Raw genomic sequence first — 21,285 nt, 5'->3', positions numbered from 1 at the left:
ACAGCCCCAGCCCTCACAACCTCTCTTCACTTCCTGCCCTAAACACCTACGAGCTCACGCTACACTGTGGAAACGTTTCACAACCCGACCGAGGGGGGGTGGAGGATCACTGGCAACAGCAAACACACATTCTGCCCCAAATTACACACGTATATATATATACAGGACTCGGCTCTGTTAGAATATGTTTGCATACTTTGCAAGTATTCTTATGTTTACCTGTTAGAGCAAAGCAGGACAGCATCATCAGGCAGTTTCTTTAATTCTCCTTCTGCCATGAAGATCCTCTTAATCTGTGAGGAAAACCTCTTTGACCTCCCTGGAGCTCAGGTTGGAAGTTTAGCGATTCTGATTTTCCATAAGGATCTGACACGTGACCCCAATAGAAGAGGCAGTGATTTAGGTAATTTAATGATAAACGTTGGGCAATTTTTAAATCCCCTTCACCTGCAGTAAGTGAAAGAGAGAGGTTATTGGGTGGAGAAAATAAAATGGTGGATAGAACAAAACGGGTCATAAGGGCGAATAGAATGTTTGGATTCGAGCAGCTTGAGATGTAAACATACGGCTACTTAAATCAGTATTACATAAAAAACTACTAAACAGATTTCCACAAATTTGGTCGAAGGTTGAAGGGAATTTCGAATTTTGATCCGGATCAGGATCCAGGATTATTTTTCCTTTTTCTTAAACATTGCAAGGTTTTTTTTGACACTTTTTAACATTTTTTACAGGGAGTAATACATGGACCTAGATGAATATAAATATGAGGCATATAACTGTTGGTGCTTTAGCTGAGGTATGCGCTCTTCTGGGGAAACATTCTAGTTTCCAATGAGAAAGGGAGACAGCAAGCCCTGGGCATTTTTGCTCCATGAAAAAATAAGTTAATGTATTCTGGGTGAAAGAAGAAGGTGCCTAAAGCTCGAGAGCGGAAGAAGGACTGAGCGTTGGCCAGTGGGACATGGGGAGAAGTGCTGCTCCCTGCTGTGGAGTTGTGCTCAGAGGGAGGAGAGGAAGGGATGAGTCGGAACTGCTCCCCTTTTATCTTCCCAGTCGGGAAATGGCACATGCAAACAGAGCAGGGCCACATCTGCAGCCCTCGTCTACTTATCTGCCCTCCTCTCTCTCTCGGGCTCCCACAAGCTATAAATCACCAGGTTTGTGAGAAGCCTGCAGCTAACCCCCCCTCGCCTCCACACTTTCATCAATATCCATCTTACACCCAAACCCCAGGTCTGCCCATCACACTTTTAGGGAGTGCACCTGAGCCCTGCTGGTTATAAAAAAGACAATAGAACTGACACAGACCCCATGTCTGTACATTCATAAATCAGATTATTGTTTCTGTAAAGAGCAGGTTCACCTTTAAGTGAAGGGATGGCAGATGAGTAAATCCGGAACAACGCAGAATTCACACAGGTCAAGGTGAACTAACATTTTATAAAACCACAAGGGAAACTACAGAGTTGACTAACAGCCTTGACTGGGCTCAGCTCCACCAAAGTAAAGGAGGCCGTTTGCTCTCTTATCGCCGCTAAAAGCCCAAAGTGACGTAACTTTCGAGAAATGTGGAGTCACTGCCAAAATGCAAAGACAGCCTCATGTCAGTTTGCTCCCTGAGTGACTTAGCAGAGCTGAAACCCCCCCGACTGACCCCGGTGCACTCACACAGTCGGGGTTCAAACAGCCACGGGCCACCTCACCCGAAACCAGCACGTCAACACTCTTCAAAGCGAACACACCGGAATCAAACAGCAAATCAAACAGCATGTGCAATGTACTGAATACGTCAAGATCTAATTATAGACGCTGCAAAACCAATTTAACAGAAAGTCATTTACCTGATTGTCTTATTCTAAACTAAACTTTCTGATATCAGCATTTGATTAAACTAAATCATTAATGTACAATCAGAGGAAGACTCATGGAAAAAGTAAGAAATACAATAATCCACTGCAGCAACTGAGGGTGACTAAAAAAAATAAACGTAGTGATTTTTTACCGATGTCTCTTATTTTACTCAAATGCAAGAGGATCCAATTGAAGCTTTTCATATTCTAAGGAGAACACAAACTATAATCTCAATGTGTCACTGAGTAATGAGTGCATGAGGGAAAGGTATTTGGGTTGTGTGTGTGTTTGTGTGCGTTTGTCTGAGCCCCAGCTATGAGCATGTTTAAGTGACCTGACTGGACAGGACCTGAGCCGGCCAGAGGAATGTAGAGGCTGTTCAGGCTGACATAACCCAACCGAGGAATGTAAATACCATCTGCATGACCACTCGCGCACACACACACACACACACACACTCACACACACACACACACACACACTCACACTCACACTCACACACACACACACTCACATACATACACACCTCCAAGATACAGAAAATCACTACCTTCTTTCTCTCCCTCTCATTTTATCCGTCCCCTGTCTCTTTTACTTGACTGTTTCTCTCAGGGTCCCCCTCTCTGTCTCTCGCCGCCCCCCCACCCCCCTTGCCCCCATTCACCCGTCAGAACACTTTAAATCGGGGGGAGATGAGACGTGATCAGCTCATGAGAGAGCAGTGACTCTACAGGAGTTTTAGGAAGCTGGGGTTCACTGAGCCCCGAAGCCTCGGCTCAGCCCCGGCTGTCAGTGGTGGCAGCGGTTACACAATCTTCATTTGAAGTGGATATGAGCCGAGGTCCTTCCAACCTGAGCCGCCTCTCAGAGTCTGCACACCCAACGTCTTCACTTGTTTTCTTCACGTCTGCTGTTTCATGCCCGGGGCTAGTTCTCAAGGGAACCTTTCCCACACGCACCCACGTAGGAGCAACGGCACAAACCCACAGCCGGGCTTTTCTATTTTGTCTATACCTCTGCCCCCCCCCCCCCCTTTCCCAGAGAGTAAAGACTTTGTCAGCCAGGCGAATAAAAACAAAACCTTGTCTCTCATAATCAAAGATGTCAGCATTACATGAGAAAGGCTCTCAAAGGGAAGTGTTTGCTTGTGTGTGTTTGCGTGAGTGTGAGTGTGTGACACAAGGATGGGTCTAAAGAACACATTGAAATGTAGTCCTTTATAAATACAAAATACATAGCAAATTGTGTTAATAACCACATAATCCATTGGATTACAGAAAGGTTTGATCACTTTTGAAATGATTTGATTGTTACTAATACTATAGAAATGGATGCCACAAACAATTTTTGAGTTCTACAAATAGTACCAAACAAGTTTTCAATATAAATAAAAATGTAGGTTGCATGTTAAGCATTTACAGCCTTTTCAGCATTTGTACATGAGCTAATAAGCCAAGCCATCGCCATTATCAACCATATTACTGTGGCAGATGCAAATGAGCTGATGAGCACCACAGTTAAAATGGTTAAAACTAGTCTGAACTAAACCAAAAGAAAGAAATAAGGATCAAAACAACAATTTATGGGAAATTTATCTGAATCTGTCTCTTCGGAATTAAAGCTTTTATACAATTTATTGTTTGATTGTGACATTATATTTATTAATGTCGGCATCTGTATTGTGTGTAATTGAATTCAATATCACAAATCACTTGTGTTGCACAGGAATTGGAGGAAGGCTGCTGCTGCTGGAAACTTCCATCTTGACTTAGAGACTGTCTTAGAACCCTGTTTATGTCAGACACACTTTTCACCTGTTTATAGCAGGCCTATTATATTATATATATTTTGGTTCAATGAGTAAAGTTTAATATTTTTCAAATTGCTATATTTTAAAAGACAAAATCAAAATAAAACATGTAGACCTCCACAATATAACCATTATCTATTTTTTTACAAAATATGATTTAGGCTGATTAGAATGACGTGTGAGTAATCTGATAATGAATGATCTTTTACTTGAAAGCCGTTAAGCTACAGCATCTTGATCGCCACCTGGTGGCTGGCTGCAGTATAGACCATAAATTCAGCCTCCTACATGTTAATATATGGGACATGAACCAAACCAAAAAGTCAAAATGGCTTCGGTCATTTCAGGTAGTTCTGTCATGTCCACGTGGTCAGTTTGGTTTTAAGTAGTTATTTGATATAAAAACAACATCATGATTGACAGTTTAGATTGACATGCATCCAACAAGAGAAGTGGAAACATTAACTAAATCAAACGACACAGTCGATTACTGTTTACATGTCACGAAAAGTGCAATGCAACATGTGCAGGCTTGCTGGCAGCCTTCTACACATCATATCACTGGAAGTCAGCTGCACACACACTGGCTCCATGGGATGATTTAGTGGTGTGTCAGAGCGCCGCGGTTCTTCAAAGAAAAACCTTCTGAAAAATAAAGCCGGCCTCAGCATTTTTTACCGCCGCTTTAATGACGGTATCGACATATCCTGCATTGCTTCACATCTTACTTTTGCCTGAGCTGGCAAATGCAAAGTTGACCATTTCATTCCTGAGGCAACGTGCGGTCACGTAGGCTCAGTACGACCCATACTGATTACACGAGCGCTGCTTGTGTGCTCTTGCGCAAGGCATTGATCTTTCATTCGCTGGCAGATGACAGCTAAAGCGTCATGTCCTCAGTGTACTATTTTTTTAAGGAACACTGTGTCAGCAGAAAGTAACATTACTGGAAACCCGAGCTTGTGAGTGAGTGAGTGAGTGAGTGAGTGAGTGAGTGAGTGAGTGAGTGAGTGAGTGAGTGAGTGAGTGAGTGAGTGAGTGAGTGAGTGAGAGAGTGAGAGAGTGAGAGAGTGTACATCCATACTACGTTTTCATTTGAAAGCAGCATTATAAACTGAGGGCGAACTCTGTCCACATGAGCGGTTTTGCTCCACATCGAATAATAATCCCAGTACAGACCAATGCCTGACTCCCATTCCCCGTTGGAAGTCTAGTTGAGACTGACAGGAACTGATAAGGAAGCCAATGTGGGTGACTGCATCATTGTTTCCAAACGTCTCCACTCCTGCCTGCCCAGAGTCCAATGCAGTCCTGGAGTTTTCAAACTAGAGCAAGGATTCCAAAATTCTCTGTTTCAGGTGCTCGAAAACTCAGTGATGTGTATGGATTTGATCTGATTGAGTGAGTGACAAAATTACACTATTGGTCAGGTTGCAGAGTGCTTGGGCTTTTCCTACTCTGCCATTGCTGTTACTTTTACGTTGTCAGAGCGATTCATTTCTGTTGACTCACCGCAGCTACAAGTATTGAAGCCCTTTAACAGCACTCAAATGCAAATGTGTCAGAGGGCCTGTTTCAGGTGTTTGCAGGGTTTTGCTTGCCTGTCACAACTAAAGCAGAAACAACCAAGGATGAGCCGAGTCAACACATTGTAGGAATTCATAACTGAGCTATTAGATCAGATTAGATTAGATTCAACTTTACTGTCATTGCACAGTACAAGTACTATACAACAAAATGCAGTTTAGCATCTAACCAGAAGTGCAAAAAAGGCAGTAAAAGTGCAGGAGTATTGTGCATATTTAAAGTGGAATATGTGATATATATATATCTAACATATCCAATATATGACCAGCACACCAACTTTATGTCAACAGTAAATAAAAAAGGAACAAGTCAAATTTGAAATTTCACATCGCCATACACAGAAAATGAAGCTACTACTCACGGTGCAGGCTCAGGGTGATGTTAATGGTCCGGATGTTTGTGACGTATTTGAGGTCGGGGATGCTGGCGCACTTCAGCTGGGTGGCGGCAGGCGTGTCGCCCACATCGATCCAGCAGACGGTCTCCTCCGCATAGATGAAGTCCATAGCCATGGCCTGCTTGGTGGCGATGGAGGCCAGCCGGGAGGTGGAGCCGCTCAGGGAGGTGCAGCGGATGTCATGGAGGTTGGCGATCAGCAGCATGGGCAGACGATCCACTGGCTCTGAGGACGGAGAACGAGACAGTGGAGTGGAGAGGGGGCGAGAGAAGAGCGAGAAGAGGTACAGGAAAATAAAGAGGTGGAGAGGAGTCATGGGTCATATATTTATCACACACACCTGTAAACACATCGCACTCCAGTAAACAAGCTCATAAAAACACTAAGGGTGTCACACCATGCAGATGTAATTATCTGATACAATACAGCAGGGAGCCACCTCCAGCAGAGAAACAAATCAACTCTAATCTTTTGTGGGTTTAGTATGAGCTGCATCCGTGGTCTTTGCTGCTCCTTGCGTGTGTGTGTTTGTGTGCGTGTGTGTTGGTGTGTGCATGTGTGTGCATGTGTGTGTGTGTGTGTAGTCTCACCATTTTTGGCTTTACACGAACGGTTGTCTGGCTGCACCAGGTAGCCCTCCACACAGCTGCAGGTGTAGGAGCCCTCATGGTTCGTGCACGTCTGGCTGCAAGTCCCGTACACATTGCACTCATTGAAATCTTCAGGACAAGAAGACAAAGTGTTAACACACACTCCCAGTCTGTGATGAGATACATAGTGATTGAACCATACTTGTACAAAGCTTACTGAACTGGCTGCATTTTGAATTTCTTCAGGGTAGGCAACACAAAACAATGATTTCAACAAAACCCTGGATCATGCACTGATCAAGGCTAGGAGGATTTTGATATAGAGTCCTGCAGCTGGTCATGTAAGCCAAAGAAAAGATTTACTAAATGTGGACCGGCAGCGAGTGATAACTAAAGGTTTTAATTTACATTTTTTAATCACAAATTAAAATGTTAGAGCAGTGTTTTCAACATCCGAATCAGCTTTTTGAAACTTGGTCAGCTGCAAGGATTTGCTTCATTCACAAAGCCTATTACAATACCTTAATTTCCACTCAAATACTAGCTAATGCATATGTAGTATATGTGTTATATCACAGGTGATCGTGGGGTCGGAGGTCGTATGTTATTGGGTCCGGGCAGGTCCGGATGTGAATTGGAGGTTATAGCAAAAATTTACCTGTGCAGGATTCTGGTTTGATGAGGAGGTTTTTTATCAGCAGGCAGAAAGTCTGAGTAATCAGATGACTTTCTGTGTTACTTGGGCCAAGCTAGAATAAATCTGCCAAGTCACCCACTCACCTTTACATGTCTTTCCATCTGCAGCGACCTCAAAGCCGCTTCTACAGTAGCACTGAGGCCCATCGTGAGTCACAGCGCAGTGGAACTGGCACCCATGGGAGTCACAGTCTGGTGCTCGTTCTGTGCCGGAGAGAAAAACACAGACAGAGAGAATGTTACATACTGAGGAGGCAAACATCTATGGGGGGTAGGTAACTTTGATTTAGAGGGCAGAGGAATCGGGAAAACAATAAAGGCTCAGTGAAATCTGCTCAGCTAATTGTTTCCTTGATCAGGTTTGTGCACAGATAAGCTTTCAAATGTTTATGCTAATCTTCACAGAGCCATTCTGTCATATCCTATCACATCTCCACTGGGAGATCAGATAGGACTGTGGTTGTGTGTGTGTGTGTGTATATGTGTGTGTGTGTGTTTGTGATTGTGTGTGTGTGTGAGAGAGAGAGAGAAAGAGAGAGAGAGAGAAAGATAGAGAGCATCTGTGCATGTGACGGACGGGGGTGATTTGAATGCACACGCGTTAAAGGGCCTCTTATTTCCCGCCCTCAGAGGGAACTCAAGGACACATCCTTTTGGCAGGAAATGAAAGAGGAGAATCCACACATGCTCTCATAGCTCTCCCTCTCTCTCTCTATATGGGGTGTGCACGTGCATGCAGATATGTGTGTCAAGGCTCGGCGATAATTGGAGTAGAGTGTCTAACGTAGGTTGAAGTGATGTGTCAGAGAGGGGGTGGGCTCACATCAGATGTTACAAAACAAATTACATTTCACTATCAGCTTCAAACCTCTAATAAAGAGTCCTGTGACACTCTTGAGCTCAGGTTTATAAAATATTTCATTACTCAGGTCATAGGGGCTTCCACCAAAAACGGGTCCGTGACCCACAGTTCCCATTTACTGTGATTAAGAAAAAAGAGAAAAGAAGCTTCCACTAGGGAAATAAAATTTACTTCAGTGGCTAACAAAAAAGAGGGTTATGGTCGTGGACGCACAGTAACAAGTGATAGCATGGCTGTGAAGAGTGGAGACCGGACCAGTGAAGGGCTTATTATATAAAGCCTTTGGCACTGTGGGCCACAATGACCCTTTTGTTGTGGCCCCACTGAAAGGAAGAGTACCCCAGCAAACACTGTGGCCCATATCCAATCCATTCACCAAGCCTCAAACTGTTAGGGACCACAGGCAACCAGGGAGCTAAACACCCACCAAACGCAACTCTATTCAAGGTCACGTCATCTCTGCTACCGGTGGTCAATATGAACAGAATTAATATTGCTAAGAAAACGAAGACATTATCTCAACCTCTTATTATGCAAAGTACATAAAGTGTCAAATTATTTTTTATTTATTACTTTCTCAAAATGTATCATAACCCCATAATTGTCTTCAAAAGTCAATTACTTTTGTTGTAGTAGGATAAGACCTTTGTTATTACATGGAGAAAAGGCATTTGAAATGATATTGAAAGAAAATATTGCTCAAATCTCTTGATTCCCATTAAGGCTTTTCCTTATAAAAAACAGCATATTTCGGGTTTTGCCAAGAGAATCTTTGGCTGACTCTTACCAGAGAACATTTGTGGATGTGTGGTAGATAGGAGAGGTTACACAGGGAGAGAAGTGGAGGTAGATAATGTGAGGAGAGGAACAGAGGGCTGGAGAGGAAAGGCGAGGGAAGGTAAACAGAGGTGGGAACGAGCGAATAAAGGGCTTCAGGATATGGAGAAGTTAGAAAGTTCCAGCTCAAAGCAAACGAGAAACAGCAGCGTGACAGACGTTTGACCAGGGGTTAATGAACGAAGCAAACAAATCACACAGTGACACACTGCAGGCCTCAGTTCTATACAAGCATACCGAGGCTACGGATTCTAGAGCGTTTTACACAGCCTCTTTAAGGCAGGAATGTTACACCTTTATTCCACCTTGCCATTCAAATACAGAATAGGGAGGTGTCGTTGTTCCACCTGGCAGCAGAGAGTCACAGAACTGACTCTATGTCTTAGTTAAGCCTAGTTTATATTTCTGTGGAGGATTAGCCTATGCTGAGGCCTACACGTCGCCTATTCTGTTTTGAGCATTTGTGCCCTAGAGTCATTCTGCAATCACACAACCAAACCCGTGGCAGTGGAGTTTGCCAATGTTGACATTTTGCAACGTCATGGCTCTGATTTCAGAATGCCAGAATAATAAAAGAGCAATTGTTCAAACAGTAACACTGAATGAAGGGGTGAAATCTACCAAAACAAATATTCACACAATTCTGACCGGCCTTCTGGTGATCGAGCTCTTTACTTTTAGATGCTAAGATTGATTTAATGTATTACTAACACACACAACACGCAGACGTCATGGAAAGGGCAAAGGGGAGTTTAGTATAAACAGGAACAGAATAAGAGACGATGAATGAAATATTAGACAGAAGACTGAGGCAGAAAGAAGGAGGAAATACTCTTGGCCTCTGTCCACAACCCAGCGCTCAAGGAAATGTATGAAAGTTTAAATTTGTACTCTGAAATCCAATCATGGGGCTGACGGGTCGGTGCAACAGGGTAACGCAGGTCGAATGAGACGGAGACCAGTTGGTGTTGGGGGTCACGGTTGTTGTTACGTAACAAACCTGTCACAACTGAATGATTTCATAAACCTCTCTCCTTAAAAAGGACCGTTCATCTATCCATCAACTGGCTTGAAGACAAATCCCCTTTCTAAGTAAAAATGAATTAAAGTAAAGCCCTGCTACATTTTCTACAACTGTAGTGACTAAACATGCACTTGTGTAAACAGGCTATTGGAGTGTGTGACAGTTTAAAAAGTGGTGATTCCCAGGACATTCCTACCTTTGTGCTCTCACTGTCTGGAAACAAGTCACCACATGTTCTTGTCCTCTACCTGCAGCTGACAGGAGCCTGTCTCCCTACATGGTTCCATCAAATTACCAGATTTCTACTTCTTAAACTTAATGTCTCATACACATACATCAAGTTACTATTCCTAAAATATGGAGCATACCTATGTCCTAGACCAGGTTGTTTCTATGGCACGAAAACCCTTCAATTTTTTTTAAGAATTGTATATCTGGATCTATGCTACTTTTTTCTGTTAATAGCAAGCTTTCAGGATTAGTTTGTATTCTAGCAGAGCACGTAATGTTCAATCTTAATAAAATTTATTTAGCAGATTAACCTGCTCAATAGCACTGAGTCACACAGAACACTCAGACAATAGAGCCGTTTCCTTCTAGGAACTTGCCTTGTCATGATATGGTTTCCTGGTGCACACCATCCCATAAAATACTACTTAGTTGTAAATGTTGCATTACTGCAGAGTGAAAGTCGGCCCTGTTGGGTAAGGTAATTTAGAGATGGAGGTGATAACGGTGTGTATACGCAGGCATGTGTTCAGAACAGGGGCTGACGGGAAGGCTCTGATTTTCAAAGTGTATTTACTGGAAGTTGTTTGCAGGCTGCATAGTCAGAGGGGGCAAAGTTAACATTTGCAAACAAAAAAAGGGCAGCGGCTTGAGTAATGAGCAAACAGTAGCTATCGTAGTGCCAAACAGTGGCAGCACGCTGCCCCAGACACGTAGATCTAAACTTACAAAATACACACAGTGTGGCCACTAACCCTCCCACACACGTGACTGAGTAACTTGCCTTTATGAGAATTTACAAACCTACTGTCCATGCGCGTACATTGATTGGTAAAGAGTGGCAATAAAACAGGTCTTATCATGCAAGACAACTCTAACTGGAGCCCATAAACTAATCTCAGTCAAGACCCACTCATGAATAAAAGATGGTCTTTCCGCTAGAGAGCTTTAAGCAGCCTATGACCGATTCTTATTCCATGTTTGGTGGGACATGAAGGACAATGAAAGCCCACTGCATGCATAAGCAATAGCAGGCCATGACAATAATCATTCCCTTTGGGACAGCAAGGAACAGGATAAAGGTCTCAGGAGTGTTGCTATGACCCCATTTTCTCTTTTTTATCAATCAGTAACTTCTGAGGGAGGCAGGTCTAAGGCCTTGCCCCCCAAGAGACACCCCTCACCCCCCAAAATGGCAACGAAAAGGACAAATGCAGGCTGCAGATCAATGAATAGACTCAACTTTCACCCATGTGACAGAAAATCTGAATAACTGTCACTTGTCTGTAAAGAGTTTATTTAGATAAGGTCTTTAAAATATAAACTGGATTGTTTTTGACCAAAGGACGGCAAAGATCTGAGGTGTTTATTGATCCACATTAGAAAAACTCATGTTTTTTACCCCTTTATTTTTTTACTTTGGCCGCTACGGTTCTCTGAATCAAAACATTTGATGACGAAGCAGCATATGATTGTGGGTGTTGTTGTCCTCACCACCATTGCCAAGGAAAATCTACCTGATCTCAGGCACAAATCATTATATATTATATAATATTTTACGTAACGCAGCACACGGCAAAGAACAATCATGATTGATTAAAAGTCAACCAAAATGAAACTGTTGATATCTCTGGGTTTGAACATTGATGGAAACATTTAAGAAAATATGAGGACACAAGTCAACAAAACATTTACCATAGTTCTTGTAATTTATATGAAGAATGGTAATATAAATCAAGGGCCAATCTCTTATGATAAATGAATGCAAGCTATTAATGGCCAGTTGTATCTGAAAATATGGCTTCAAACCTTAATAAGTATTAAAACATTTTTATTTAAACTTTCTATGATCTAATTATCTTCTTCACAACAAAAGCTAATTCTAAAGGAACAATATAAATCGAGACTTTCAAGAGTCAAGAACTGAAAACATACAAACTGAGTGAGAGTAAACGCTGAACCTTGGAGCCGAGCTGCCAGTATCACCATTTCACTCCCTGCTATCATTCCAGCACATACAACATCTAATCCCAAACCTTGCCACACACTATGAAAAACACTAAGGAAATGTATTTAAGCCAGATAAAATTCCTGCCTGACCTACCTCGCTACACTCCCTTTTTCTAACTACTCCTGTCAACAGCTTTGGCAGAATTACTCGGACACACTGACTGACAAAGTGGGCTTTCAGACATCAGCACCCAGGTACACTTGCACAACCCGGCAGTTTGTACAAGTAAACACTAGGGAGCTTGTGAAAGGCCAGACCTTTCCCTGAAAAGAGGGGAGCTCACAAACAGCAATGCCAAAGGCTCTGGACACACTGTGTTTGTGTGTGGGGTTGATGGGTGTGTTTGGGAGTGTACTCGCAATAATGTGACTGTGTGAGCGTATGTTTGTGTGCGAATGTAAGTGAGTGCATGCCGGCACTACAGGCACATGAACGCGTAGGTGTGTGTGTATTTAGGTGTGTCTTGACCATCGCCTCACTGGGGACAGCTGGACTTGTGTCCTCGGGAACAGCCGGCGCATGTTGTGACTGGATGATATCACTGCTGTGTTGGGTAGAGGCTCGTCCAACAGTGATGACCAGTGTGTTGGACGCTCACACTCATCCACTCTGTGCAACTGTCCACTTCATCTGTCCAACAGTGATCCTGCTCCTCTGGGCTTATCGCACTTAATTGTTCCGATGAAATCTCTACAACTTTTTATCTAATAACTCAACCGTGATTAGATTTATGAAATATACAGGGTGATCTAACAAGAAAGATTTACAGGGTATGGAATTAAAGATATACTGCTGCAACTGATGGACATCAACAAAACTCTTATAAATGTAATAAATTATGACTCTTAAAAGTCTGTACCATTGTCCATTAGTTTTGGCTTCACACTAAGCTTCAGACTAAAAGACTTTTGTATCGGACATTGGCGTGTTGTCAATTTGGCTATTGTATTCACTAACGTTTTTGTATTAAGTGCATTAAATAAGTAGTCTTTCCGTTTGAATGGAGAAAATAAATCACTTTGTTCATTTTCTTGCCAGTGTAATATTGTCATTTCATCTTATTGTCGAAGTGAAGTCTTTTTCTTCTTCTATTGTTTTATTACCGTTTCAACTTTCTGCAATTGATCAGAAAGTCTGAACAATGCCAAAGAAATTTCAAACTGCAAACAAACAAAACCATTGTTCAGTCTGATTCTACACTGAGATCTCTTTTGTTTGGACCAAATTTCGGTCCATTGGTCTGGACCGCGATCCGAGGCAACTTTCACGCCTGTTACTTTGGTTTGGACTAAACTGAATGTTCTGAAAATCCGGACCAAACAGGGTAGATGTGATTCCCCCTAAAAGTACAAGTATCCAATTGCATCCAAAATAACTAAACATGTACCAATACAGAGGAGCTTTAAGCTTTAATATTTTGATAATTATCAGAAAAAAAGAGATGATTCAAGATTACAATGTTTGAAAAGCTGACAGCACCTACTATTTTCTATAGCCCTGTTTCTGAATATTTGATAACATGATCTCCTATTCCAGGAAAGAGATATCCATAGTGCATCACTACCATGACCAGTATATTAAACACCCAGGGTGCACAACAAAAAATAAAAACACATGTACACTGCAACATGGGGTTTTGCAGCTGCTAACAGGCAGCGCTTCAGACAGCTTCATCTGAGCACTGCCTTGCTGAACTGCCGAATACTGAGGCAACCCTCTGAAGGCAGACACTGCTGGCTCCTTTGTCTGCTGCAACAAAGACCAACACTATGGACCCAACGTGTTCCATCTCTCATTCTTCTGTCGTCCCCAATTAACAGTAGGATGGGATTCTTCTTAAGCTGCATCTGGGCTGAATGCTCATCGTTCCCCAAGGGATTGGAGAAACATCCTCAAAGCTGAGCTGACTGATTAATTAATTACATTTTCCCCAGAAAGAGAAATTCCTTTGTAACTGCACAAGTCACAGCAGAACAGCTCATTAAAGGGATAGTTCACCGAAAAATTAAAATTCACTCATTATCTGCTCAACACTGTACCTCAGGGGGGGTGGGTGACGTGATTGAGTCCACAAAACGCTTTCGGAGTCTCAGGGGTAAACAGCAGCCAAGGGGACCTCTTCTTCAGACGTAATAAAACAGCAGTAATAACACAACATGCTTCCGTACTGCTTGTGTGGTGTCATTAGGGCTGCAAAATTCCGGAAATATTCAAAGTTGGAAACTTTCCATGGGAATTTACGGGAATTAACGGGAATATACAGGAATTAACGGGAATAAACTGGAAATGTTGTGGGTAATTTATACTAACTGTATTAACCTTGTCATATACAGACATAAATATAAACATTTTGTTTTGTCATAGGCTGATTTGAGCCCTGAGGAAACTTTGGGCACTTGACTATACGCTTCTGCATCGTTGTGTCATTCTTAGCATAGGTCTTTGCACAGAATTTGCAAATGTACACAGCCTTTCCTTCTACATTGGATGGGGTGAAATGTCTCCACACCTGAGATAGTGCATGTGGCATTGTTCTGTAGAATAAGATGAGAAAAAAGTTTGTAAAAAAACACTAATGCAATGCCAGAGATATAAATAGTTAGCCAAACAATTGGAATCATCTGTAAAAATATTTTACAATTGATGGATAAATGACTGGAAATAGGCTACATGAACAGATGAACAATCCTCAATCAGCATGCTAATATATTTTCGCCAGTAATATCATCGAAACTTACCTGACTAGTCCTGCACCCTACAGCAGGCCTCAATAGCCCTGCTGTAGAGTGAAGGATGCTGGGAATTATCTGTGCATGTGATAGAAGAATGCACTGTGAAGGGTTTAAATTTAACGTGCAGCGTGGTGTTGCATTCCATACATCTTTAAAATAGAGTTTTGAATGATGTTTTTATTGCTCAGCGTTTAATTTGCGTATTTTTTTTTTTTTTTCAAAATTCCCCAAATTCCCGAGCGTAACTTCCCATGGAAAGTTTCCGGAAAGTTTCCGCCCCTTTGCAACCCTAGGTGTCATACAAGTGTCCACAATCCCCGCCGTTCATATTCGTCTCGGAACGAGTACATTAACACCAAGTTTTTAACCTAAACGTCCACCAGCGAAAGTGGCTAAGCTAAGTACCAGAGGACAATTACGCTAAAAAAAAATGTGTAAATGACACTGCTTCGAGTTGAATTTGAAAGTCTGGTCAGTATGGAGGTATCTCAAGTTATTTCTGTTGATATATTATGTCTGAAGAACAACCTAACAATGCCATCTGTTTTACACTTCAAGTCATTAAATGTGTAGGCATGCTTGTGTTTGTTTATCACCTCTGCAGTGTGGCCCCTCGTCCCAGCCGTCGGAGCAGTCGGGGACGCCGTCACATAGTTTGCTCATGTGGATGCAAACGTCCAGGTCCAGACACCCGTGTTCATTGACAGGACATTGGTTCACTCGGTTTTGTGTGCCTGTAACATAGGAAAAACATGTCTCAGGAAAAAATAGCACAATTACATACAGGACTCCTTGTGGTCAGCCATTTAACCTTTTGTTACAGAATGTAGCGCCTGGGCAGAGCATGCAGGAGGTGACGTACGAGTTCTGCTACGGATATCAAGTTTCTGTTTACAGCACATGGCAGCATGGCCGCTCTTATCTCCAGAAGCTCTTAAATTCCGTCGTCTTCCCAAGTGTACATCCAACTTCAGCGTCTTCTAAATGTTTTGGGGTTTATTCTTTCAATTTTTGAAATGGTAAATGTCCGAATGAGTCTTAAAATCCATTGTTGGTTGAGCTACAACAAAAAGCCAGTATGTGAATGTCATGTCATAACTTTGGCTGTTATTCCTGTACTGAAGCACAAACTGATGAGGGAGCTACCAGCCTAACATAATGTGTTGCTGTATCATTGGGTTATAAGAGCAACCGGAGCCCCCAATGAGAAAGAAGCCACATGTGGCATTGTACTACCTGCACTTTCTCCTGTATCCACCATCAGGAGAGATTACAATGTAGCTTTACCTTTCACAATACAACAGGCTGCAAGTCTTACTCAGAGCCTGCAATTACCATGAGCTTTGTTTTACTTTTAGTTTCATTATTCTGTTCCTCAAAACATTTCGGAATTACTACATCTTTAGGGGGCGATTCCTAACAGTGTGTGCACTTTTGTGCGAATCCAAATCAAATCTGGATCTGGTGAATTGAAATGAGGTTTCATGAGAGGAAACGTGTTCTCTTAATGTGGCTGATCTGTGTTTAAAACTGTAGAAGACTGCAAGGAGATAAAGGGTTCTGGAAGAGTGAGACTTTCTGGCATGTGAGAAACTAAATGTTCCTGAGACTGAGAAAGAAAGAGAATTATAAACATACTTTTATGTGCACATGTCTTCAATATGTACAGAATGGCAAGAAGCACTCTGTGCAAATTTGATCTTTTGGCACATGGTGAAGGAGAAATATTAGAAATCTCCAAAAGCAAACAAAGCCATATGGACTCTGACGGGCTGTGGAGGACAGAGGACAGAACATGATCTCCTCTGGTCCAAAAACAGCAGAGGCTTTTTTCCACCGGTATCAGATCAGAACACACACTGGATACAGTCTCTTCCCTGCACTGTCTCCCACTCTTCTTTTTCTCTCTCTCTCGCTCTCCCTCTTCTCAGCCCACACTACACAGCAAACAGTTTGCTTTGGCTGTTTTTCTTCTTCCTCCTCCTCCTCCTCCTCCTCCAACCTCACTCTTCCTCTCTCTCTCTCTCTCTCTCTCCCTTTATCTATCTTTCTCTCGCTAACATCTGCTGACCCATTTTAGAAAACACTAGAAGCAGAGAAAACAAAGTTCACCTTCCTTCACAGGAAACGCTCTACAGACTCCTGCAGGTTGTGCGCACGATGCCGGGTTTCTGAGGGCATGATATCTGCATATGCGCCGCCTGGGGTGTAAAACCTGTTTCTGATGCCTACTTCAGAATCTCCCAGTCGCAGGGTCTTTGGTGTTTGAATATTAAGAAGCCTTCGCAGCCAAAAAATGCAGTTGCTTTGACCCTTATTTCTGCTTTCATCCATCTGGAGTTTTTTACTTCTCTGAACTGAGGGTCTGTGGATAGAGGGTGTGAGACTGTATCCTGTCGAGACTGTGGAGCCGGCTAAGAGAAAAATCTTACATAAATATTATTGACTTGACATGATATACAGCATCTAATATTTTCTTTGTCATGCACAGCTGAGATGTGGGGACTTATATCAACTAGGAAAGATAAAAAAAAAAAACACACCTCTCAATAGCTACGATTATGTATAATCAACTATATGTAATCTGATGAATAAAAGCGTGGATGTGCATGAAGACTTATATGATGGATACCATTATAATGTTAAGTAAACCACACGCATTCCCTCTGAGTCCACTCAATCCACTCCAGGGGATTAATAACCACGCATAAAGAACATAAAATGTAACTCATGTCAAACAACTGCCTTAAAGTGACAAGCGCTTCCATAATAATCCCACCACCACAGAGGCCTGCGTGGAAAATGTGCCACATTCAAACAGAGAATTAGCCTCTAATGCATCTGGCTTAGGGAGAGGGAGAACAGCTCTCCCCATCTGGGGGACGCTAGCATATTAGCAGCCCTCCAACAGCTTCAGCCCCTAAGCCAGCCTGATTTACATTCAATAAACAACCTGGGGATTTCTGCATGATCTGCAGTAACAGGAATAAACTGCCACGCACACTGGAAATGAAAACCTCTGCCAAGGATTTAGCATTTGTCAACAGTTTTTCCTCTAAAGGACGAGACGTGGTGAATGTCATCTGAATGACGATGATTCACTGTGGCCGTGACACACCAGCGTCTTCGCAAACTACACGTACGTATCTTTGAAAACTAGTGACATGTTAAGAATTGAGCTGTCAGACAGATTAACTAATATAAAAAACTGTGTGTGTGTCAGTTACAACGTCCCAGAAACCTCTACTTTCTTTCACACACGCAAACACACCCACACACAAGTTTGCAGTTATCCTTATTAGGACTTTGCATTGACTTCCATTTAGAATTAACTTTGCCGTGACCAATTCATATCTAACCTGAACCTAATCACAATTCACATCTTATCTCCAACCTTAAACACGGAGTGGTTATACTGGAAAGGGTCCTAAAGAGGGGACGAAAAAGTACACACAAATTTGCGCAGCTTTCCTTATTCAGACTTTCCATTGACTAGACTCATTGTGGAAATTATAATCAAAACCTTTTCCTTCACCACGACTATTCCTACCTTCAACCTTAATCTGACACAGTTCATGTCTTACCCTAAAATTAACAAGGACCTCAGTAATGACCAAGCTTTGGTCCCCATGTGTTCCACTGGTCCTGACAAGGTCTGTGTTTATACTGGAAAAGGTCTTAAAGATGTTAAGAAAACGAGCACCCGCAACATCAACAGCCTCTTCTCTTACACACACACACACACACACACACACACACACACACACACACACACACACACACACACACACACACACACACACACACACACACACACACACACACACACACACACACACACACACACACACACACACACACACACACACACACACACACACACACACACACACACACACACACACACACTCCTTCCCGTCCACTGGCCAATCAGAGAGCAGAATAGAAGTTTTTGGAAGCACACGACAAAAGCTGCAAACAACAACACAGACAGAAATATTTATTTGAGATCCACAACACAGTAATACCTTGGCAGGCGCTGAATATGGACCAGCAGAAAAAAAACAGAAAAAACTAAATACAAAGGACAGTACTGAGGATTGAATAACTTTGCAGGCAGGACAATGGAGGGGAGCCCTGTACACTCTGCTCCAGTTCTAGAAGTTATTGGTAACTTCCCAAACTGCCCTTCCAGCCCCCCTCAGTTATGTCTAGGGGAACCAGAGTGGTACTGCACAAAGCTGAGAGGAGAAGAACACAGTGTTTTTTCATATGCACACACTGTACACACACACTACACGTTTTTCCAAGAAATAAGCCGTGACCACTTCCACTTCCTTTTCTAAAACTACTATATTTCCAAGCTGCTGTATATGATATCCTTTCCTTTCACGTATCATAGCATCGCTCTGTGACACATTGATCTTCTTTCAGCAACCAACTCCATAATTTGTTACAACTAAAGTGGTGTTTCAAACCAGATTAAACAAACTGGTTTCCTTAAAAACACCTTGGAACAGTCTTAGATTTAGCATATTAGTGTATACTATTTCCATGTGAGGGAGTTTAAACGTACATAACGATATAATTAGCACTGAACATTATATTAGAATAATGTGATGAGTCACTTAAAGGGACTCTTACCTTTGTTGCATTTGAGAATTACAGCACATTCAAATCATCCCGCCTTCCTCCAATGCCCCACCCCCTCGTTCCTATCCGCGGTGTTTTTTTGAAGAAACTTTATTTACAAGCAGACTTTCAACCTACTGCCTCCGCGCACGCACGTGAGTTTTTGTTTACCAAAGCAATGGATTTGGATTCAGAAGCACCGGTAAGTTATATACATTGATGACGCGGGCCCGAATGCGCCACAAGAAGCAGACGGAAAACCTGCATGTCCATGTAGCAAACAGACAGGTCTGTCGGCCAATAAGGTCCTTCGGTCCGAAGAATTTTATTGGTTGAAGTTTTCACTAAATATTATGAGAGTGAAATAATTGTTTGTTTTTACTCCTGGTGGGTCTGTCTTGCATTTTATAGTGTCATTACCTTATTAATACCAATTTAACCTTATCCAAAAAAAGTGTAAAAATGCAACAAAGGTAAGAGTCCCTTTAATGCAGGGATTGCACAGAGTCTTCTGTAAAGTTTGGGAGCCTCGGCGATAGCACTGCACCTAAGAACAATGTGAAACACTCGGCAGTGACGTGGTTATCGTAAGAAGAAGAAAAGAATAGGGGGATACAACCCTCACACTAATAGAGGGTAGAGTGGGGATAATTATCTTATTGCACTAAACTGGGTGATCAGCCAACAGGGGCATTAGATTATCCTCACTGTGTCTCTTGAGATCTGACCCGATGAAACCTTTCTCCAACCTGCTGTGTGATATCTCTCTCTCTCTCTCTTACGTTTCTTATATGAATCTCATATTAAAGAAATTAGTGCTGGGGTTCATCATGATTAAAACATTATAAACCATACGAGTCAGAATACACAACTTATGTTCAGTTATTAAAACTCTTATTGCAGCGTGTGCTTGGTGCAAACACGATGTTACAAGTTTCCTCTGAGTATTTAGGAAAATGCATCCCTGCTTGTCTCGGCTTCTAATAATCCCCCAAACCCAGATCACACGTATCCTTCGCATGTTGCTTTGGGTTCGGCTAAACTTGTAAAGACCAACACAAGGCATCAGGAGGAGGGTCTCTCCCAGTGTGTGCTTCCCTCCAACACCTCTCAGCTCCACCATCCCCCCACGTCTCAGTTATGCAATGACCTTAAATTTGGATCCCCTGTCGATCTTTTGTCCGGAGCATAAAAGACTCCTATTCTTCCTGCTCTTTGGGTTCCATGGCAGCCCCTGACTGACTTCCATAAAGTCTGCTGTCAGCTCAAATGAATATGTTGTGTAGGGTGACAGGCCGGCCTGCCCACTGACCGACTCCCCCCCCCCCCCCACTCTCACTTTCTGTACGACAAGCACATGGCCAGGCCGAAGCAGCAGCACAGAGGACTTTCGGTGGAGCACATTCTGCTCGCACCGGAAGAAGACCTGTGATGTGCCGGTTTTCCCGCCCACGCTTATAATTCATACCACAACCTGAGTACTGAGACAACAGATTGAAACGTAATGAACAGAAATGTTTGTGAATTTTACTGCATGGCACAGTAGAAAAGAGCAGACTTTATAGATCACGTAGGGTTGAAACGCGCTGCAAAAAGTTTGTTTTCACAGTGAACAGCCTTTTCAAACTAGAACAATCTCTGGCCACACAGGCGTTTAGTCTCTCTATCAGTTTTATTCTGGAAGAGGGTCAAGTGATAGGAGCCGGACGAATCAGCGAAAGGTAAATCGTGAGCGTCTCCATTATCAAACGTCCAGATTAATACGCTGCCCTCCGAGTTATCAAACTACAACGGGGGAGCAGCGTTTCCAAACTTCTCAGTTTTAGCGTCTCTCAAACTCGTAGCAGTTCTAAGCTAAAGCGAAAGGCAACGTGACCATTTATACAAATCTGCAACATTTGCAACTTACATTTATTTGGTCCAACTAGATCTACAGTTTTTTAACAAAGTTGCAACGTCTTACAGCCTTTCACGCCCACAGGTGTCGAGTGCTTTACCCTCAATAGATGGAGCTCGGGTGGAGTA

The 21,285-nt window shown here is 42.5% G+C and overlaps 1 protein-coding gene across 1 annotated transcript in view; it reads right to left on the bottom strand.

Annotated features, from left to right (window-relative positions):
- lrp1ab (low density lipoprotein receptor-related protein 1Ab) overlaps positions 1-21,285 on the bottom strand; it is a 92,429-nt gene that overhangs the window by 50,687 nt on the left and 20,457 nt on the right. Inside the window, exons 3-6 of the mRNA XM_061075506.1 lie at positions 15,225-15,362; positions 7,019-7,138; positions 6,239-6,367; positions 5,613-5,873 (exon numbers count right to left, since the gene is read on the bottom strand). Coding sequence (XP_060931489.1) covers positions 5,613-5,873; positions 6,239-6,367; positions 7,019-7,138; positions 15,225-15,362 — 648 coding nt within the window. The remainder of the gene's footprint in view (positions 1-5,612; positions 5,874-6,238; positions 6,368-7,018; positions 7,139-15,224; positions 15,363-21,285) is intronic.

This window comes from Limanda limanda, chromosome 7, assembly GCF_963576545.1.
Source record: "Limanda limanda chromosome 7, fLimLim1.1, whole genome shotgun sequence".
Taxonomy (NCBI): Eukaryota; Metazoa; Chordata; class Actinopteri; order Pleuronectiformes; family Pleuronectidae; genus Limanda; species Limanda limanda.
This window is presented reverse-complemented; position numbering and strand designations above follow the sequence as displayed.